Source organism: Syngnathus floridae, chromosome 3 (assembly GCF_059516105.1).
Source record: "Syngnathus floridae isolate MCC-2025c chromosome 3, RoL_Sflo_1.0, whole genome shotgun sequence".
NCBI classification, from domain to species: domain Eukaryota; kingdom Metazoa; phylum Chordata; class Actinopteri; order Syngnathiformes; family Syngnathidae; genus Syngnathus; species Syngnathus floridae.
This window is the reverse complement of record NC_142415.1, coordinates 15,031,059-15,046,512: the sequence shown is the minus strand read 5'-3', so window position 1 is coordinate 15,046,512 and position 15,454 is coordinate 15,031,059. Positions and strand designations below refer to the sequence as shown.

At 41.8% G+C, this 15,454-nt stretch overlaps 3 protein-coding genes across 16 annotated transcripts in view; all 3 read left to right on the top strand.

The window, feature by feature from the left end:
- The window catches only part of eva1ab (eva-1 homolog A, regulator of programmed cell death b), a 155,999-nt gene extending 153,998 nt beyond the window's left edge, over positions 1-2,001 (top strand). For all 13 annotated transcript variants that reach the window (XM_088372109.1, XM_088372107.1, XM_088372105.1 and 10 more), the window contains 3 exons: positions 280-448; positions 870-1,232; positions 1,605-2,001. In XM_088372109.1, coding sequence (XP_088228235.1) covers positions 346-448; positions 870-1,232; positions 1,605-1,717 — 579 coding nt within the window. In that variant the 5' untranslated portion in view covers positions 280-345 and the 3' untranslated portion in view covers positions 1,718-2,001. The remainder of the gene's footprint in view (positions 1-279; positions 449-869; positions 1,233-1,604) is intronic.
- xkr5b (XK related 5b) lies at positions 1,610-9,829 on the top strand. Of its 2 annotated transcripts, none has more exons than XM_088372101.1 (14): positions 1,610-1,744; positions 2,793-2,988; positions 3,769-3,858; positions 3,935-4,040; positions 4,215-4,381; positions 4,726-4,859; positions 4,948-5,026; positions 5,178-5,347; positions 5,565-5,676; positions 5,777-5,944; positions 6,034-6,227; positions 6,588-6,653; positions 6,840-7,020; positions 7,150-9,829. In XM_088372101.1, the coding sequence occupies exons 2-14, from the start codon at positions 2,880-2,882 to the stop codon at positions 7,797-7,799; spliced, it is 2,226 nt and encodes a 741-aa protein (XP_088228227.1). In that variant the 5' UTR covers positions 1,610-1,744; positions 2,793-2,879; the 3' UTR covers positions 7,800-9,829. The 2 variants fall into 2 exon arrangements, with proteins under 2 accessions (XP_088228227.1, XP_088228226.1); XM_088372100.1 differs by having other exon boundaries at positions 6,588-6,671.
- A 685-nt stretch (positions 9,830-10,514) lies between these two features.
- ctsba (cathepsin Ba) lies at positions 10,515-15,115 on the top strand. Its single transcript, XM_088371326.1, has 11 exons — positions 10,515-10,648; positions 12,550-12,677; positions 12,759-12,844; positions 12,938-13,052; positions 13,157-13,272; positions 13,428-13,513; positions 13,595-13,741; positions 13,853-13,969; positions 14,072-14,200; positions 14,490-14,571; positions 14,655-15,115. The coding sequence occupies exons 2-10, from the start codon at positions 12,555-12,557 to the stop codon at positions 14,561-14,563; spliced, it is 993 nt and encodes a 330-aa protein (XP_088227452.1). The 5' UTR covers positions 10,515-10,648; positions 12,550-12,554; the 3' UTR covers positions 14,564-14,571; positions 14,655-15,115.
- The last annotated feature ends 339 nt before the right edge of the window (positions 15,116-15,454 follow it).

Here is a 15,454-nt window from a genome sequence, read left to right as displayed (position 1 = left end):
CTTTGATACAATAATGCTGTCTTAAGCAGTTTAAATTCCTCATGGATTCTTTATTTCTTCATTCTCAGCTGCACATTAACTTTAGGTCAGTCAATATGTTGTTTTGTCATTTGATAGGTGTGAGCAATAAAATCACCTCTGATTCTTTGTGATATTACAGTCAGCAGCTTCACGTAAACTAGATCAATGTACCTAATGTTGTGTCCAGTAAATTTGTGCTTTTAAAATGCTTTGAAACCATTCTCTCTTTGTCTTCTGTCATTTCTTCCTGTTATGAAGAGATGAGTACAAGAACTCCGATGAGGACTGAAGAAGATTCCAATAAGATCAACTCCCTGTGAAGTGATGAGTACACAGACCACAGAGAGCACCAGCGCGGATGTGATAGTGGTCTCCAAGGAGATGGCATTGCTTAGCAACATACTAGCAGCTTACACCTTCATCACAGGTACGTTACATGTACGGGTTATGCCCAAGTCTCAATGTACTCCGCATCTTCTGTGACTATATACAAGGTATCTCTTTGTTCTCTTTTTCAATGTGACCCAAAAAAAAATAAAGGCTTGTTCATTGTGTATAATGTTCAGTAGTTTTAGTGGCTTCAAGCAACATAATTATATATAAAAAACATTCTGATGCACAATGTGTGTATTCAGGGGTGAGGGCGCTGATGTGCTGTCACAATGACGAGAATCTAGTGGGATACATTTAAAGGGAACGAAACGGGTCGCTTTGATTTGCCGTGACTGAAGTTAGCTCTGACTACTCACAGTGGCGCAGCCCTCCCTCTCACATATCTAATCGAGCCCTTTGTGCCAATTGGAAAATGCGTTGAAAGCTGTTTTGTCTGTTTGATCTTTCTCTGTCAGACCAACCGGAGAGGACGGCTCTGGTGTTTCTGGGTGGAGTGTCTGTCGGTCTTCTTGTCACGCTCTGTGCCGTGGTCTTCCAGATACATTGTCGCACCGACTGTCACTATGGCAACAGTAAACACCCTCGCCATCGACATCACCATCATCATCGCCACAAGCGTCACCATCACGTCTGTCAGCACCACCAGCAGCACGTCGACGCCAACCCGGACAGCATGGCTGTTGTCCCCTCAGAGGTCACCGGGCCGGCCGGGGACAGCGAATCCGAGGACTGGGATGAAACGACTGACATGTCATCACGGAGACGCAGACGCTTTGAGAGGGCCTTGCTGCATGCCGGCATGTTTACATCAGCTGAGGGTATTTTACATACACGCTCAAAAATATGTGCATTAAGCTCCAGTAATATTAGCTATTTTCCGCAGAGGATGAAGAATACATACCAATGAGTATTATTATATTATATGTATTATGTGTTGCCTCACCATTTGTGTTCAGGAATGTAACACAACAACACAGACTGTTAGCTCATGCATGGCTTTTTGCATTGTGTGCATTTAGCTAGGCTCCCTCCTTTCCTTGTTTAGCAAAGGTTGAATTCTTAAAAGTAGAAACATGTGGCAGTAGTCAGAAATAAGTTGATGCTGATGTGAATTGATGCTCATTGTGTGTGTGTGCGTGTGCGTGCGTGCGTGTGCGCGTGCGCGTGCGTGCGTGCGTGTGTGATATTAGAACTGGACCAGGCCCAGCGGCTAGAGGAGCGAGAAAGGATCCTGAGAGAAATCTGGATGAACGGACAGCCAGACATCAGCACAGTCACTCAGAGCCTAAACAGATATTACTGACAAAACACACTGAACGATGAATGAAAGGTAAGCAAGAGAAATTCAAAGAAAGACACACAAAGCAACGGAGGACTCATGAACGTGTGACCACAAATGGACAAAGTGACCATCATGATCTGTTCATACATTTGCTCACTAACATAAATTTTGTGTTTGAAACACAATTTAAATGGTGCTTTTGTATACATATAAGGGATGTGAATGTGTTAGTTTATGGAATACACATGTTCCTTATTCCAACTTTTGTATCCATTGAAAGTTGATAAAGCAAACAATGGGCATGATGGTGTGATTCTGGTGCTTTTACTGTTTTATGTGTTGCATTCCTTAAATGAAGAGAATGCATACGTGAAGAAAGAGAGTCTATTGCTTGTACACGTGATTCAGCAGAGATCTTTAACCTATTTGTTGATGATGCAGTCTTTGTCACTGACAGGGGCCAAGGCAGTGGAAATATCACTTTTGACCCAAGTCACCCAACCACTTGAATGAAAATGTTTTTTAGGCCCCCAGTCACTAAAGATAAAGAGGCCCTTAGGATTTTCATACTCTCCCCCCACTCCTTCTCACTGGAACATTATAATAGGTGCTGTACACCTGACATCCAATACTGGTATCAAAACCTCTTACAAAGATTCAGTTAATTGGTGCAGCAATATATTTTCATACATTTAGTTGGTCTTTGGAAGTCTTTATAAAAGCTGAAATGAGACCCTCCCCTCCTTTCCTCGTGCTTACATCCTATTTCTGAGGGGGGAAAATTGAACACAAAATTTGTAATGTTGCGCCCTCATGAGGCAAAAATGTGTAATACCATATCTTCAAATGCGATAAACCAACTTCAGTTCACGCCATTGTGCATTCCTCACGTCTCCCTTGTATGAAAACATGAAATAGAATGAAAAAGTTTAATTAAAATGGATTTAAAAAACAAGTCCAGGGGTCAAGTATGCTCTTCCCCGCTGCATGGCTGTTGTCTCTTTAACGGCAGAGTCGGGAGCGCGCAGCCCAAGTGAGCACGGGCTCTGCAGCATCAGCAGCCCCCCCCCCTCCCATCTCCATCTCTCTCTGCCAGGACCAAAAAGACTGCGGGCCGCCAACCCGCAACCAGGTCTAGTCTGGCTGTTCCGGAGCAAAGTGTGTGTGTCTGTGGGAGTCCGCCATGAGGGACTACTCAGGCCCTGCCAGCCACGGAGGCTCTTGTGTGGCCTGCTGCCAAGTTTGTGTCTTCTTCTTCACTGCAGTCCTTATTGTCGCGGAGAGGGCAGCGCGTGAGTCCTACCTGGGACACACACAAACACACACACACACACACACACGGGACATGCATGCAACACTCACATGCACTAACCTGCTGAAACAAATGATCTAGACTAGTTATGGGACATAATTTCTGATTGACTGTTGCAAAAAATGGTGTGGATTATTGGTGCAACTATCAGTGAAAGTTGTGCTTGCTCTGTGACGTCACGGACTGCAGCAGTGCATGCTGCTACACCCTGCATGCATCCCATCAGAGCAAAAGTGCAGACTCATGCCACATGCCTTAACCCCTTCCATGCCGCACCATCCAAATGTCATGTATTCGACAATAAAAAATGCAGACTCTAGGAGCATGATGCAACATTCCTACACGACCTGTTTTTGGGGCAGGGTGATGGAGGGGATGGGCGTACCCCAGGATGGGGCCCTGTTATGGTTGGGACTCACGAAGCAGTATAGTGAAGGTTTGGGACTTCATGTGTGAGGGGAAGGAGGGAGGCTGAACTGTTGTGTAGCTTCTCAGTTGGGATGAAGAGCATTGCAGAGGTCATATGATGATTTACTGTGACTATTATTTTTATTGATGTTATTATGACAATTGTTAATGCTCAAAGAAATTCACAATTACTGTAATCAACAATCAGTAGTGCCACACAAAACAGTCATGAGACGCATTGGTAAGCATGTACTGGAATCTTTAGATCTAAAGATACTCAACTGACTCAAACGTATTCACATTGTCTGCCCATTGCATAATCATGTTATTTTCCCTTTTTTTCCTCCCCCAGTGATTTACTGCTTTGTGTACTATCTATGGGTGGGTCACAACTACTGCTATGCCCATCTGGCTGGATTCACCGCACTCTTCTTGCTACCAGGTAAACGAGATAGAGCGATATAGAGATAGAGATAAGGCTGGTCTGGATTGATTAGTTTATATTGTGTGTATTCCAGGTTGGGGTCCACAGTGGCTCAGCTACTTGTGGTACCTCTCAGATGGAAAAATTCGCAGAAAGTCTCTCACCTGGACTCACGTACTGCACTTGGGTATTTTCAAAAGGTGGGGTGTGCATTAATTTAAGTTAATTGTGTTTAGTAAATGTGCAGTGGTTATGGAAAGTGTTTTTTTTTACCGGGTAAAAAGCTGGTATTGCACCATTGATCTTTTTCCACTGTACATACTTACATGCATATGATGGCTACACAGTATGTATTGTGTGTGCGGCCTTGGCAGGTTGTGGGAGTGTATGCATCTTTCAGACATGGACGTGTATGGCGAGATCATGCAGCAGGCCGACGTGTCTGCCTTGCGCCTGTTGGAGGCCTTGGTGGTCACTCTCCCCGAAACACTGCTCCATACCTACGTGCTCATCTGCACTGATATAGGCATCAAATCTCCAGGTCGGGAAGATAATGTTACGCTACTCCCTTTTCTCATACTAAGAACAAACAAACAAAAATAAATAAATAAATCTAGATTCACACGCAAAGCACAATAAATAATAATAATAAATTTTATTTGGAACGCACTTTACATTCGGAGGAATCTCAAAGTGCTACATGGCAAATAAAAACAAGAAAACAAAGCAAAGACAAGTAGGACATTTGAACCTGATTGCTAACCAAAACATAAGCACCAAAATTCATCAACAGTTTCTCAGATGAATTAAATATAATCTGATTATGTCGCCATATATGTCTTATTTTCTGGCACCTCATTCCTGTCTTTCTCTCTCGTCTTCCAGCATCAGTGTGTTTTGCCGTGTGTTTGTTATCTCTTGCCTGGGCGTTGGTCCTGTACGCCCGGGCATGTCATCTCATCAGACCAGGACACCTGCAAATGACCCCTGCATCCATCTTTTGTCGACTCCTGTGGAGGGTAAACACTTTTTAGTGCCTTCCTGACAAAATACATGCCTTGCCAACTACAGGTGTGTACTTGACTCTGTATGTTTGTGTGTGCGCAGGTCAGTATGTTGGGGTCTCGATTCGGCGTACTCATGCTTTTCACACGGGTCTTCAAACAGTGGATTCTTGGCGTTATAGGTGAGTTAATCAGGCGAGCATTCACTGTATCTGGCTAGCAAGCTATGAGATATCCTTTATTGATCATATCTTGTACTTTGTAAACACGACATGATTGACATCATGTTTTCAGTCAAGAATTCACAAAATGGTTGTTTGTTCATTGCGTCAGGTGTGCACTGGTTGGGGACAACATTTTGGATGGTTTCTCAGCAGACTGACATCATCCGTTCAACTAGTCGATGGAGACTCTTCAATCTGATTCTTGGAGCCATTCATATATTCTTTTTCCTCAACGTGAAGTACGGCCCGTCACGCTTCCGAATGGCTGGCTTCTATCTGGTATGTGACTCTGTGTGTGTGCTTGTGTGCACGGATGTGCTTATGTGTGTATTTTTATGAATGTATATGTGATGGTATCAATCAAACTTTAACTGATTTATTTATAAAGGCAGATTTTGATATGCTAATGAGGAAAATTACTATTGAAAGGATGGATGGATGGGCGGATGAAGGGATGTTCAAATCATGACCAATTCTTTTGCATTCTCCACTTCAGGTAATGTTTTTAGAGAACATTTTCCTCCTGCTGGCCTCGTCCTGGTTGTTCAGCATGGTGTCGTGGGATACGGTGGCCATCCCAGCCGCAGTCCTCTGCAGCTTCCTTATCGGTGAGGCCTGCTAAGTGCCTGTCAGTAGTTTCATTTCCTTCTTATATTTTATCGGCAAGCTTCTCATGCTTTATATCTACGTTCATCGTTTCGTCTGTAGGTGTGATCTCGTTGGTGCTATACTATCGCTTCCTCCACCCCAAATCCTTTGAGATCTTCCAGAGCATTCGCCGTCGGGGGATCAGCGGCGCCTGCATGGAGACTGGATCCATACTTTCGTTGGAGGAGAAAGTCACTCCTACTTTCCATCGTCATGCAACACTGTCTGGTCTGTTTGGTCTTTCAATTAACCAATCAGTCATACACAGTGGGGAGTAAGCTGTTCATCATTATGCCTGGGGTTGTGACTCAAATCAGGAGGCGGAACCCTTATGGAGCTCCCGCTCCAGTGGGAGGGCTGGAGGCATCATCACTGGCTGCTGATTCGATTGGCTTTGAAGACAGGGGACGTGCCCAAGATCTGGTCGCTCTACGGAGAAGGCGGTCTGGCTGGACTCATGGGTCTGTGTGAAGAGATTCACTATGGCAATGAACCTCGTCGTGTACCGCAGGTTTGTTAATGTCTTGGCTGGCTTGAGTATTCCAGTCAAATTTACGCCTTAATTACACCTATTCATTTTCCTTTTCTGTGTGTTTTACATTTGATTGACATTTATCGGCTGGGTTATTAATAAGAGCATAAGGGGGAAAAAAACAGCAGTCGATTTTAACGTATGTTTGTGTTGAGGAAAAATAAAATGATCATGAAAACAGTAAAAAAAAAATGCCTATAAAAGTCCCAATGTAACCTCACCCTAGCCCCATTTTGAAAATTGTCCAATTCAGCTACTTCCTAATATTCAGCGTCTAACAAATGCTCACTTTGTACTATATTGTTTGCTATTGTAGTTCCTCTTTTTCTCCCCCATCAGGCTCCACGTGTCCCACCTCAGGTTCCTCAGAAGCTACAACCAGCTCCTCAACCACCCCCACCTCAGGTGATCCCAGTTCCACAGGTAATGCTTCAGTTACCATGAGAAACAGCAGTCGCCCATTGAAAGGCATATTAAACACTCAGTGGCTACTTCATTGAGTACACCTATCTAAAAAGATCCAATACAAGGGAATATGAAAATATTATCCAGCATAATAATGTTGAGGTTTGCTCTGTGTGCCCTCTCCAGGAGAGAGAGGTGGCACCACCACCAAAGCCAGCTCTTACCAATGTCATAGCCAGACCTGTGAGGAAAGCTCCTCCCACAACCATCCACGATATCAAACTGGTTCCAGAGATCATCCCAGTTCATGAGGCCATTCTTGAAGAGGTCACAGAGGATTTCAGTGCTCCACACTCAGAGGATAGAGGTTTGTTGCTATACAACATGATTAAAAACACAGACTGCTGTGTCAACAGAAGCACAAGTGGAGCTATTTATGATATTATCAATTGTTCCTATTTCCTAACAACATATGTTGTATGTGTCCTTTTGACAGGTGAGGAAGAGTTTCAAAGTGCGATTTATGGCTCACCTACCCTTTCATCACCTCCCCCACCGGGAAGCCTGCGCCACATCGACAGTAATGCCGGCACCTTGACCGAGAAGTCGTCCTCAGCCGCTTCTCTGGATATCAAGACCCCCGGCTGGTCACCCGAACGTCGTTCCCCTCTCCTGATCAACTCCCCAGAGAAGAAAGCATCCACGCCGTTAGATCCTAACCTTACCTCCTATTTTAGTGTAGATGCACCCTCTCCCTCCACTGGAAGCTACCTTGGCTGGGGGTCTGAGCTGTCCCCCATCTCCACCTACCGAAGCCCCTACCGCATCAGGGAGGCTCGTTTCGTCCCATCTCCCTCGCGTCCGGAATCTCGAGCTGGGACAGTGAGTCCAAGTGTGGCCCCAGTTGTTATCATCCCTGCTACGCCGGGCACGACTCCACGCGCGACCCCGAGTGGGACCCCTGGTTCCATTACACCCGCGGCCTCCACACCCACCGCCTCCACGCCTGCTGCGTCCACTTCAGGTGCTGCAACCCCTGCTAGTGCTACTACACCCAGCACCCCAATTGTGCCACTCACACCGATCATCTCCCACGCCAGAAAACAAATGGTCCAGTTGGTGGACAGCAGAGAGAGGGCGGTGTAAGAAAGATGAAATCAACAGCATTCACTGACCATTAGGTACACCTGCAATGGATGTGTCACAAATTCTAGTATTTTGGTAACCTTATCTGTACATTATTTGTACATTATTATTAGTTTTTTTTTTACCTGCTTAACATGTTTCAGCCACTTCCTGTAGTCTTCCTCAGAAGCTTAAAAACATGTTTAGCAGGTAAACAAACTCACCTCTGTCTTATTAAAAGAAAGTATCATTAAATAATTTACCAAGTGAAGAAAGTAAGAAAATTCACCAAAGACATAGTTTGTGGCCCATGGACCTTTTTGTTGTTAAATCTGGCCCACTGACATGATCAAAATCCCTGAAATATTTGTTGCATCAATTTAGCCCTTGTCGCCTAAAATTGAGTACATAATGTTTTTATTTAATCACTTCATTAAATAAATGGTCAAGTGATTTATTATAAATAATACAATTCAAAATTGTAGGAAATAATTTTACACAAATGTTTGCCGACCCCTGCTTAACACGATGGTAGAGGTGTACCTAATGAAGTGACTGCACAGGATTTTTGTGATGGAAGAAAACACTATTTGAAGCATGCCTTCTCCCTGCTCATTACTTGTACACAGAAAATGTGCAGACAGTTTCTTTTAACTGGTGGGCGTCATCAAAATTTCCCTACAAGTGTTCAAATGAACTGAAACAAAACAACACGTTTATTTTTCCGATCAAAAATACCAAGTGGAAGATCTCCCTACTGAAAAAAACGTACTTACGCTTTCAAGCAGGTTACCAAAAAAAAAACTCATTTGCATTATTGTGACATTTGAGATTTGTTTTCTCTAAGTAAGAAATCAGTTTACATAAAATGCTGTTTTACAGGGTGCAGCCTCTTTTCTAAACCTCGTGGCTTCTTGTGAATTCTTACAAAGCAATACCGACAAATTTGTTTTTATTGATTTAGGAAAGGATATTTAGCAGATTTTATATTTAAGTTCTAATTGATCATTAGAGTATATTTTTAATCACCAGAGTAGCAGTTTTAGTTGTAACATTGTTCTGTGTGGAGGAAAGTGAGCCTCCTGTCAGAGAACAGAAAATAGTTGGGGTTTTGCTTCCTTGTTTTTGTCTTTCCCCAGAACCTCTTTTTAAGCAGAAACTAATAATGTATTCAGTTAACACTTCCAAAATCTAACTGATATTAACACTAGCATATTTTTTATTTGAATCAGCCTTTCACAACAATCAACAACACATAATAAACCGAGCTTGGGGGTCAGCTAAAAATCAACAAGCGCACGGTAAAATGAGTACAAAAATAAAATAAAAACAGCAGTTAACTTAGTAGTGCTTTAAATATTTTCTTTATTTTTTGTCAAGCTACTGCAGATCCACATAAGACATTGAAAACTAGCTTGTTGCGTTTCATTGGGACCATGTGATAAGGAAGATTTAGCAGTACAGAACAGATGTGAGTCCTGCCAATCATGTTTTATTTGAACAATCTGCTCTGTTCTGCTGTCATTTGAAAGAGGTCACAAGTGAACTTCACTTTTGAGTACATACACTGAAAGGTTAAACAAATCCAGAGAAGTGATACGTAACTATGAAGAATATCTGCATGAGGAGCACATGCACCCGCTGCACACACTGTAGTCGACATTACACATGCTTGGATGTGAACGCCATAGCAATAAAGCAGCTAATGACATGTATCTTTGTGCACTAAAAGAAAATATACACGCTTTAAACTGCAGAATTATTTTCATGAATCGGTGCTTTTCTGCAAACATGACTGTTTGTGTGTGTTTGCATTGCCTCCTAGTAGCCTAAAATGCATTGCTTTGAAATTACAATTTTTTTGTCTAGATTTTTTTTTTTTTACATATATGAGATGAGTGGACATGTGGTACACTATTTGGACGTTTTTGTCCTTTACTGTTATCAATAGACACCCATCTCGACTGAGATTTCCCACTGCTGCTGTGGTTGATGGTGACACTAACTGTGCTATTGATGTGACAAAATAAAGTCATTAACCTTGATGAAAAGTTGTACTGCGTGCTGCTATTCATGTAATTTGGCTGATGAAATGCCACTATAGCTCTTGCTCAACCTGTTTGGTAAAATCAGAGCGATGGTAGTTTTTCATAACTCATCATTTCTAAAGTCTGCAGACAGTGTTAGAAGGAACAGAAAGCTGCAGATATCAATCAGCATATTCTTTGTGGTCAGACAAATTCAAAAATTATCACGTAGCTCAAAATCACATAGGAATAAAGAAGACATTTGTGACACTTTATAAATATTATTAAATACTGATTTGTTGTTTCCCATAATGACAAAAACATTTTTGGGGTTATATGTGTGTTTATTTGTTGAGCATGCCCATCAGTGCAGAACAGGGATGGGCAAAATGTGACCTACTGAGCATTTCATTATTAAATAAACCTCCGGCCTTGTTTGATTTTAACACTCTCTTATCTAGTTTTGTGGATATTTTTGTTGTATTGTAGTCGAAAATGATTCGATTTTTTTCTTGCATTCATTTATTTTGTCTCGTTTTTCTGTCATCTAAATGTGTTCAATGTAATGTAAAAAATCTTTACAAAAAATTATTTTCCGTACTTCTCAGCAACCTTTATTTTTCTATATTTTATGTAAATTTTTGTAAAATGATTTTTTTATTTTATTTTTTTACCTTTACGAATGCTCTGACCCCGTTCCTGACGATCACATGAGCGGCATGTGACTAGTCACGTGATTTCACATCTAAATACATCCGCTGACTGTCGCATAGTTGATTTCACTCACTCACTCACCGTCAACCGGCAATCTAAGCAAACTTTTCTCCAAAGAACTAGCTGCAGGTAAATTTTCTCTTTATCACCGACTTGATCTCTAGCCACACAAACGACACGATCACGCAAAAAGTTAGCCGCTAGCAAGTCACACTTGATAAACAAGACAACAACAAACTAGACAAATCGACCAATTTTATTTTATTTTTTTGAATACATATTTTGAAGTAACACTAAGCTATTTATACTTGTTCGAGTATGTTTACTGTAATTGTTTCGTGTTTTATTAGAATGTAGTAGATATAATGACTCGGCAAATTATGTGGTGTAATTTGGCAATAGACGACATATCCTGGATGAATGGGCTGCAAGACGAGTGCACAAAAGGTTGGGGAAACCCAAATGTTAAACGTTAGAAGTGTGCAAAAATAACTATTCAGACAACATGCGAAATTGTCTTTTTTTTCGATGTTGTCTGCTGGGATGAATAAGTGCTGAAGTAAACAAGTACCCATCAATGAGGAATGAGCTCAATTGTACTTGGGTATCTGACATGTGAGGGCAAGATGAAACCTGCAGAACCATGACAACCTTTGATAGTCCTTCTATCTGTTTGGTCTGATGGCCCTTTCCCAGATCCACAACAATGAAAAACAATAGTGGCTGTGTATTTCCTGTCCTACTTATTGTATTCATTCAAATGCACAGTATCAACAGATAGAGCCATTCTGAAGTAATCAGATAAGAAGTGAACATGTAAGGAGGCAAAGTCTATTTAAGAGTGACGTGACTCAGGATGGTGTTTCTCACTGGCTGTAAACCAGTGAGGTTACAGTTACGACTCACCGAGCCTCAATAAATGCAAAGCTTTGGTTTCTGAAGTCAATTCTGCACGTAACTTAAATGCTACCTATGTGGCGGTAAAGTCCCGAGTACGTTTGCAAATTCTTTGAAGTGGTTACAGTGTTATATTGTCAATGTGCACTCGTGGGTGGTTCACTTCCGTCACATCACATTTGAACCGTTGCTTATGGTGCAGTATTAACATTTCGCCTTGAACGACGCAACTTTGTACTATTGATGGTTTCGTAACAATATTGGAACCTTGACGGTCAAACACGTGTAACAGAAAACACCCAGAACAAGGTTTCAATATTTTTGTAGCAAAATATCACAAATTCTCTTATTATGACAGGAGTGTCGTTCTACACCACTCTATGCTGAACATTTGATGGAAAGCATTTTATGAAATTAATGCAAATGCATTTCAGGACGTTTAGAGAATTATTATTGTTTATGAAGGCAGATGATCATGTCGAGATGACAAATGACTAAGAAAATATATTGATATAGGTTTCAGGACAATTTTGTGTTACTTCCTTTTTTTCCACTTTCAGTGATGAGGAATAAAATTCGCCTCGCCCATGTTGTCACATTGAATGGATCCACTTACAACATGTTCACTATTTTCACTTCTCTAGAAACCACCCATGTCTCAACACTTCTTATTTTTTTTCCTACCTGCGTCATTTGCTCCTTTCCGAGAATGTTTTGATATGGTTCTATTGTTACATGATAACGCTGTGCCTGTAATGACTTTAATGGATCTTGAGAAGCCTTTTAATCCAAAGCACAGGGCTCGCTTCACATCATCAGCATCTCTAATGGCTGCTTGTCCTTCATGCTACAAACTGAAGTGCCCTTCAAACTGCATTGCGGGCACAATTTTGCATCAGGGTCAGTTTTCAGGCAGGGTAAAAACGACATTAAAAAGAACAATGTGTTTCACAAAGCTTTATAAATAAAAACCAATTCCTTGAATGCAGTAGACTGTTGTTGTTGTGCCCTTTGAATTTTCTCAGTTTAGTCACTTGTGACCTTTTTCATTTCGAGCAACGTTCTTTTATACCATATGCGTTGTTTGTTTTAAATATAAGTCAAATTGAATGTTCTTTTGTTGGGCGTTTCAGGCAACATGTGGCGTGCGTCCCTCCTCTTATTGGCTGCCAGCTTGTCACTAAGCTTGGCTAAACCTCCCATCCACCCGTTGTCCTCTGAGATGGTTGACCACATCAACAAGATCAACACTACCTGGAGGGTGAGGTTTTTTTGTTTGCTTCCATGCTGGTTCCCACGCTTCTTTTGCTCATGTCTGCCTACGCGTGCTCCTCTGCTGCAGGCCACTCACAACTTTCAGAAGGCCGACTACAGTTATGTGAAGAAACTCTGTGGAACGTTTCTCAAGGGACCCAAGCTTCCTGTCATGTGAGTGTGTGACATGCAAATTAGCTGTTCTTTCTGCTAAAGTGCAAATTGTGCTTACATTTAAAGTCAACAAAAACTTGCCATCATATGTAGGGTTCAGTATGCTGACAATGTGTGGTTGCCAAAGAACTTTGACTCCAGGGAGCAGTGGCCTGACTGCCCCACACTGAAGGAGATCAGAGACCAAGGCTCCTGTGGGTCTTGCTGGGTGAGGAACCAAAACAGTGTTTAACGTTATTTGGGTTTAGAATGTTTTTTTTTTGTTGTTGCTTTGAATGCATTCCTAACACTGACGGTCATCTGTGTTTCCAGGCATTTGGTGCCGTGGAGGCCATATCCGACCGTGTGTGCATCCACAGCAATGCCAAGGTCAGCGTGGAAATCTCGGCAGAGGACCTGCTGTCCTGTTGCGATGGTTGTGGCATGGGGTAAGATGACCGCAACTCTTTTATTTAACTCAACAGTGCCCCAAGCAGGCGCGACTTGCTGTCGGCATGAACGATTTACACTATGTCCAAATGTGACAGTTGATTAAAATGGCAATGGAATTTGGACACCAATTTCAAAAACTGACGCCTTTTAGATGTAATGGTGGCTACCCGTCAGCAGCCTGGGAATTCTGGACCGGTGAGGGACTGGTCTCTGGTGGGCTGTATAACTCCCACATTGGTGAGTGACGCACGTAAAAGAAACCACAAGGGAGCGCTTAGCCGTGTGAGTTTGGAATCACATCATCTCCCCTGCACACAGGTTGCCGGCCCTACAGCATCGCGCCTTGCGAGCACCACGTCAACGGTAGCCGACCTCCCTGCACTGGCGAGGAAGGACACACACCCAAGTGCACATCCATGTGTGAACCCGGGTACACGCCCAGCTACACGCAGGACAAGCATTATGGTCAGAAAAACTTTATTTCTAGAGCTTGAATGAGGGCGGCTTTAGAACCAATATGTTTTTAAAAATTATTTAGAAAAGTATTGATCAGCGTTATTTTCTTGTGTGATTCAGGTAAAACGTCTTACAGCGTTTCGTCAGAGCCAGAACAGATTCAGATGGAAATATACAAGAACGGCCCAGTAGAGGGAGCCTTCACGGTGTATTCGGACTTTGTTCTATACAAATCTGGTAAGTGTGTTAATAATATACAAATAATTTCTTTCCACATTTTTTATGTTTGTCATTCAATTCTGTACTAGTTAAGATGTTGCCTCTTATTCTTATCTGCAGGTGTGTATCAGCATGTGTCTGGGTCCATGCTGGGTGGGCACGCCATCAAGATCCTTGGCTGGGGTGAGGAAGATGGCGTTCCCTACTGGCTCTGTGCCAATTCCTGGAACACTGACTGGGGTGATAATGGTGAGAGTCTACTTTGGTTCATTCTGCCAATTTGTGGCCTAAAAAGCTCATTTCAAGTTAGTGTGTTATATAGAACAACTAGTCGAGTACTGAAAGGAATTAACAGACCTTACAAATCGTTGTTGCTCTGTCGTCACTTTCTAAATCAAAATATTAAAGTGCTGAACAGACAGCTTGGCACAGAACTGCATTGCATCATACCAGATGTCCTTTGGATTTGCCCGTTTATTCATATGAAGGCTACAAACTGATTGTTAGCTGCGTTTTTTTGTCTGCTTCATTTTTTTAGGGTTCTTTAAAATCTTGCGTGGATCAAATCACTGTGGCATTGAGTCTGAGGTTGTGGCGGGTGTCCCCAAGTAAACTTAAAGGTAAGATGGAATCGCGAATTGTAAGTTTTAAAAATCCTGGAACTCTTAATTGAAGCCTGTTGAGCCTTCCTTTCTCTGTGCAGGTCTTTGTGTTCGTTCATTCGACATTTGCTCGCTAGAGGGCGACATACTCCACCTGCCTGCACTGAAATGTCCCTGTGTTATTCTAGTTTTGTCCGCAGTTCACTTTTACTAGTAGCAAGGTTTTTAATTGTAGGTTGATTTTTCGAATGTCTGCAATCACTGTATGTGCCTGAAAACAATGTTTTCTTTTTTTTTTTTTTTGACTGTCAAAGATGTTTTTATTCATGTCAGACTTTGCCAGCCTACAAATTTGATCGGCCAATTTAACTATCTTGAATGTATCCTATGTCTTGTCAATACAGCTTCTGCATTGTGATTTTACTTTTTTTGTGCCATTCTGTCTATCATTAAGGACAGATTTTAAAAGTTTGTGATTTTAATCACCTCCCTGCAGTGAATAAAATGCTGGCATACAACTGTTAAACTTTGAATAAAATTTTTTGTTTGGTTCTCATTCTGAGTTTCTGGTCAATGCATATTTATTTGTCCAAATGTAACTCATGCAAAGGAATTTTGCGGGAATATTTAAATCCAGTCATTTATTCCTTTTGAATTCTATTTATCCTACTAGCTCAATATTTGACTCTGTTCATAACAGCACCTTTATCCATTAAAACTGTGTTCTGAAACGTGAACATTGATTGCGTTACAGAAAATTAGTTTTCAGAATAGTGATAGAGCACTTCCAACCTTTTATAGATAATAGAGCTCCAGTCATTCATTATTAATAATTGTGCTTTGTCCAAAACTCGTCTGCAAAGCAGTTTTGTGAACCTTTATAATTGACTTAAATGTGCAG

What these genes read in the sequence shown, in the direction of transcription:
- xkr5b (XM_088372100.1), top strand. Translation starts at nt 2,880, where the DNA reads ATGAGGGACTACTCAGGCCCTGCCAGCCACGGAGGCTCTTGTGTGGCC. An exon ending in CGCACTCTTCTTGCTACCAG is followed by an intron (nt 3,859 to 3,934) that starts GTAAACGAGATA and finishes TGTGTATTCCAG; the next exon opens with GTTGGGGTCCACAGTGGCTC. An exon ending in TCGTCATGCAACACTGTCTG is followed by an intron (nt 5,945 to 6,033) that starts GTCTGTTTGGTC and finishes GACTCAAATCAG; the next exon opens with GAGGCGGAACCCTTATGGAG.
- ctsba (XM_088371326.1), top strand. Translation starts at nt 12,555, where the DNA reads ATGTGGCGTGCGTCCCTCCTCTTATTGGCTGCCAGCTTGTCACTAAGC. An exon ending in GGACCCAAGCTTCCTGTCAT is followed by an intron (nt 12,845 to 12,937) that starts GTGAGTGTGTGA and finishes CATCATATGTAG; the next exon opens with GGTTCAGTATGCTGACAATG. An exon ending in GCTCCTGTGGGTCTTGCTGG is followed by an intron (nt 13,053 to 13,156) that starts GTGAGGAACCAA and finishes CTGTGTTTCCAG; the next exon opens with GCATTTGGTGCCGTGGAGGC.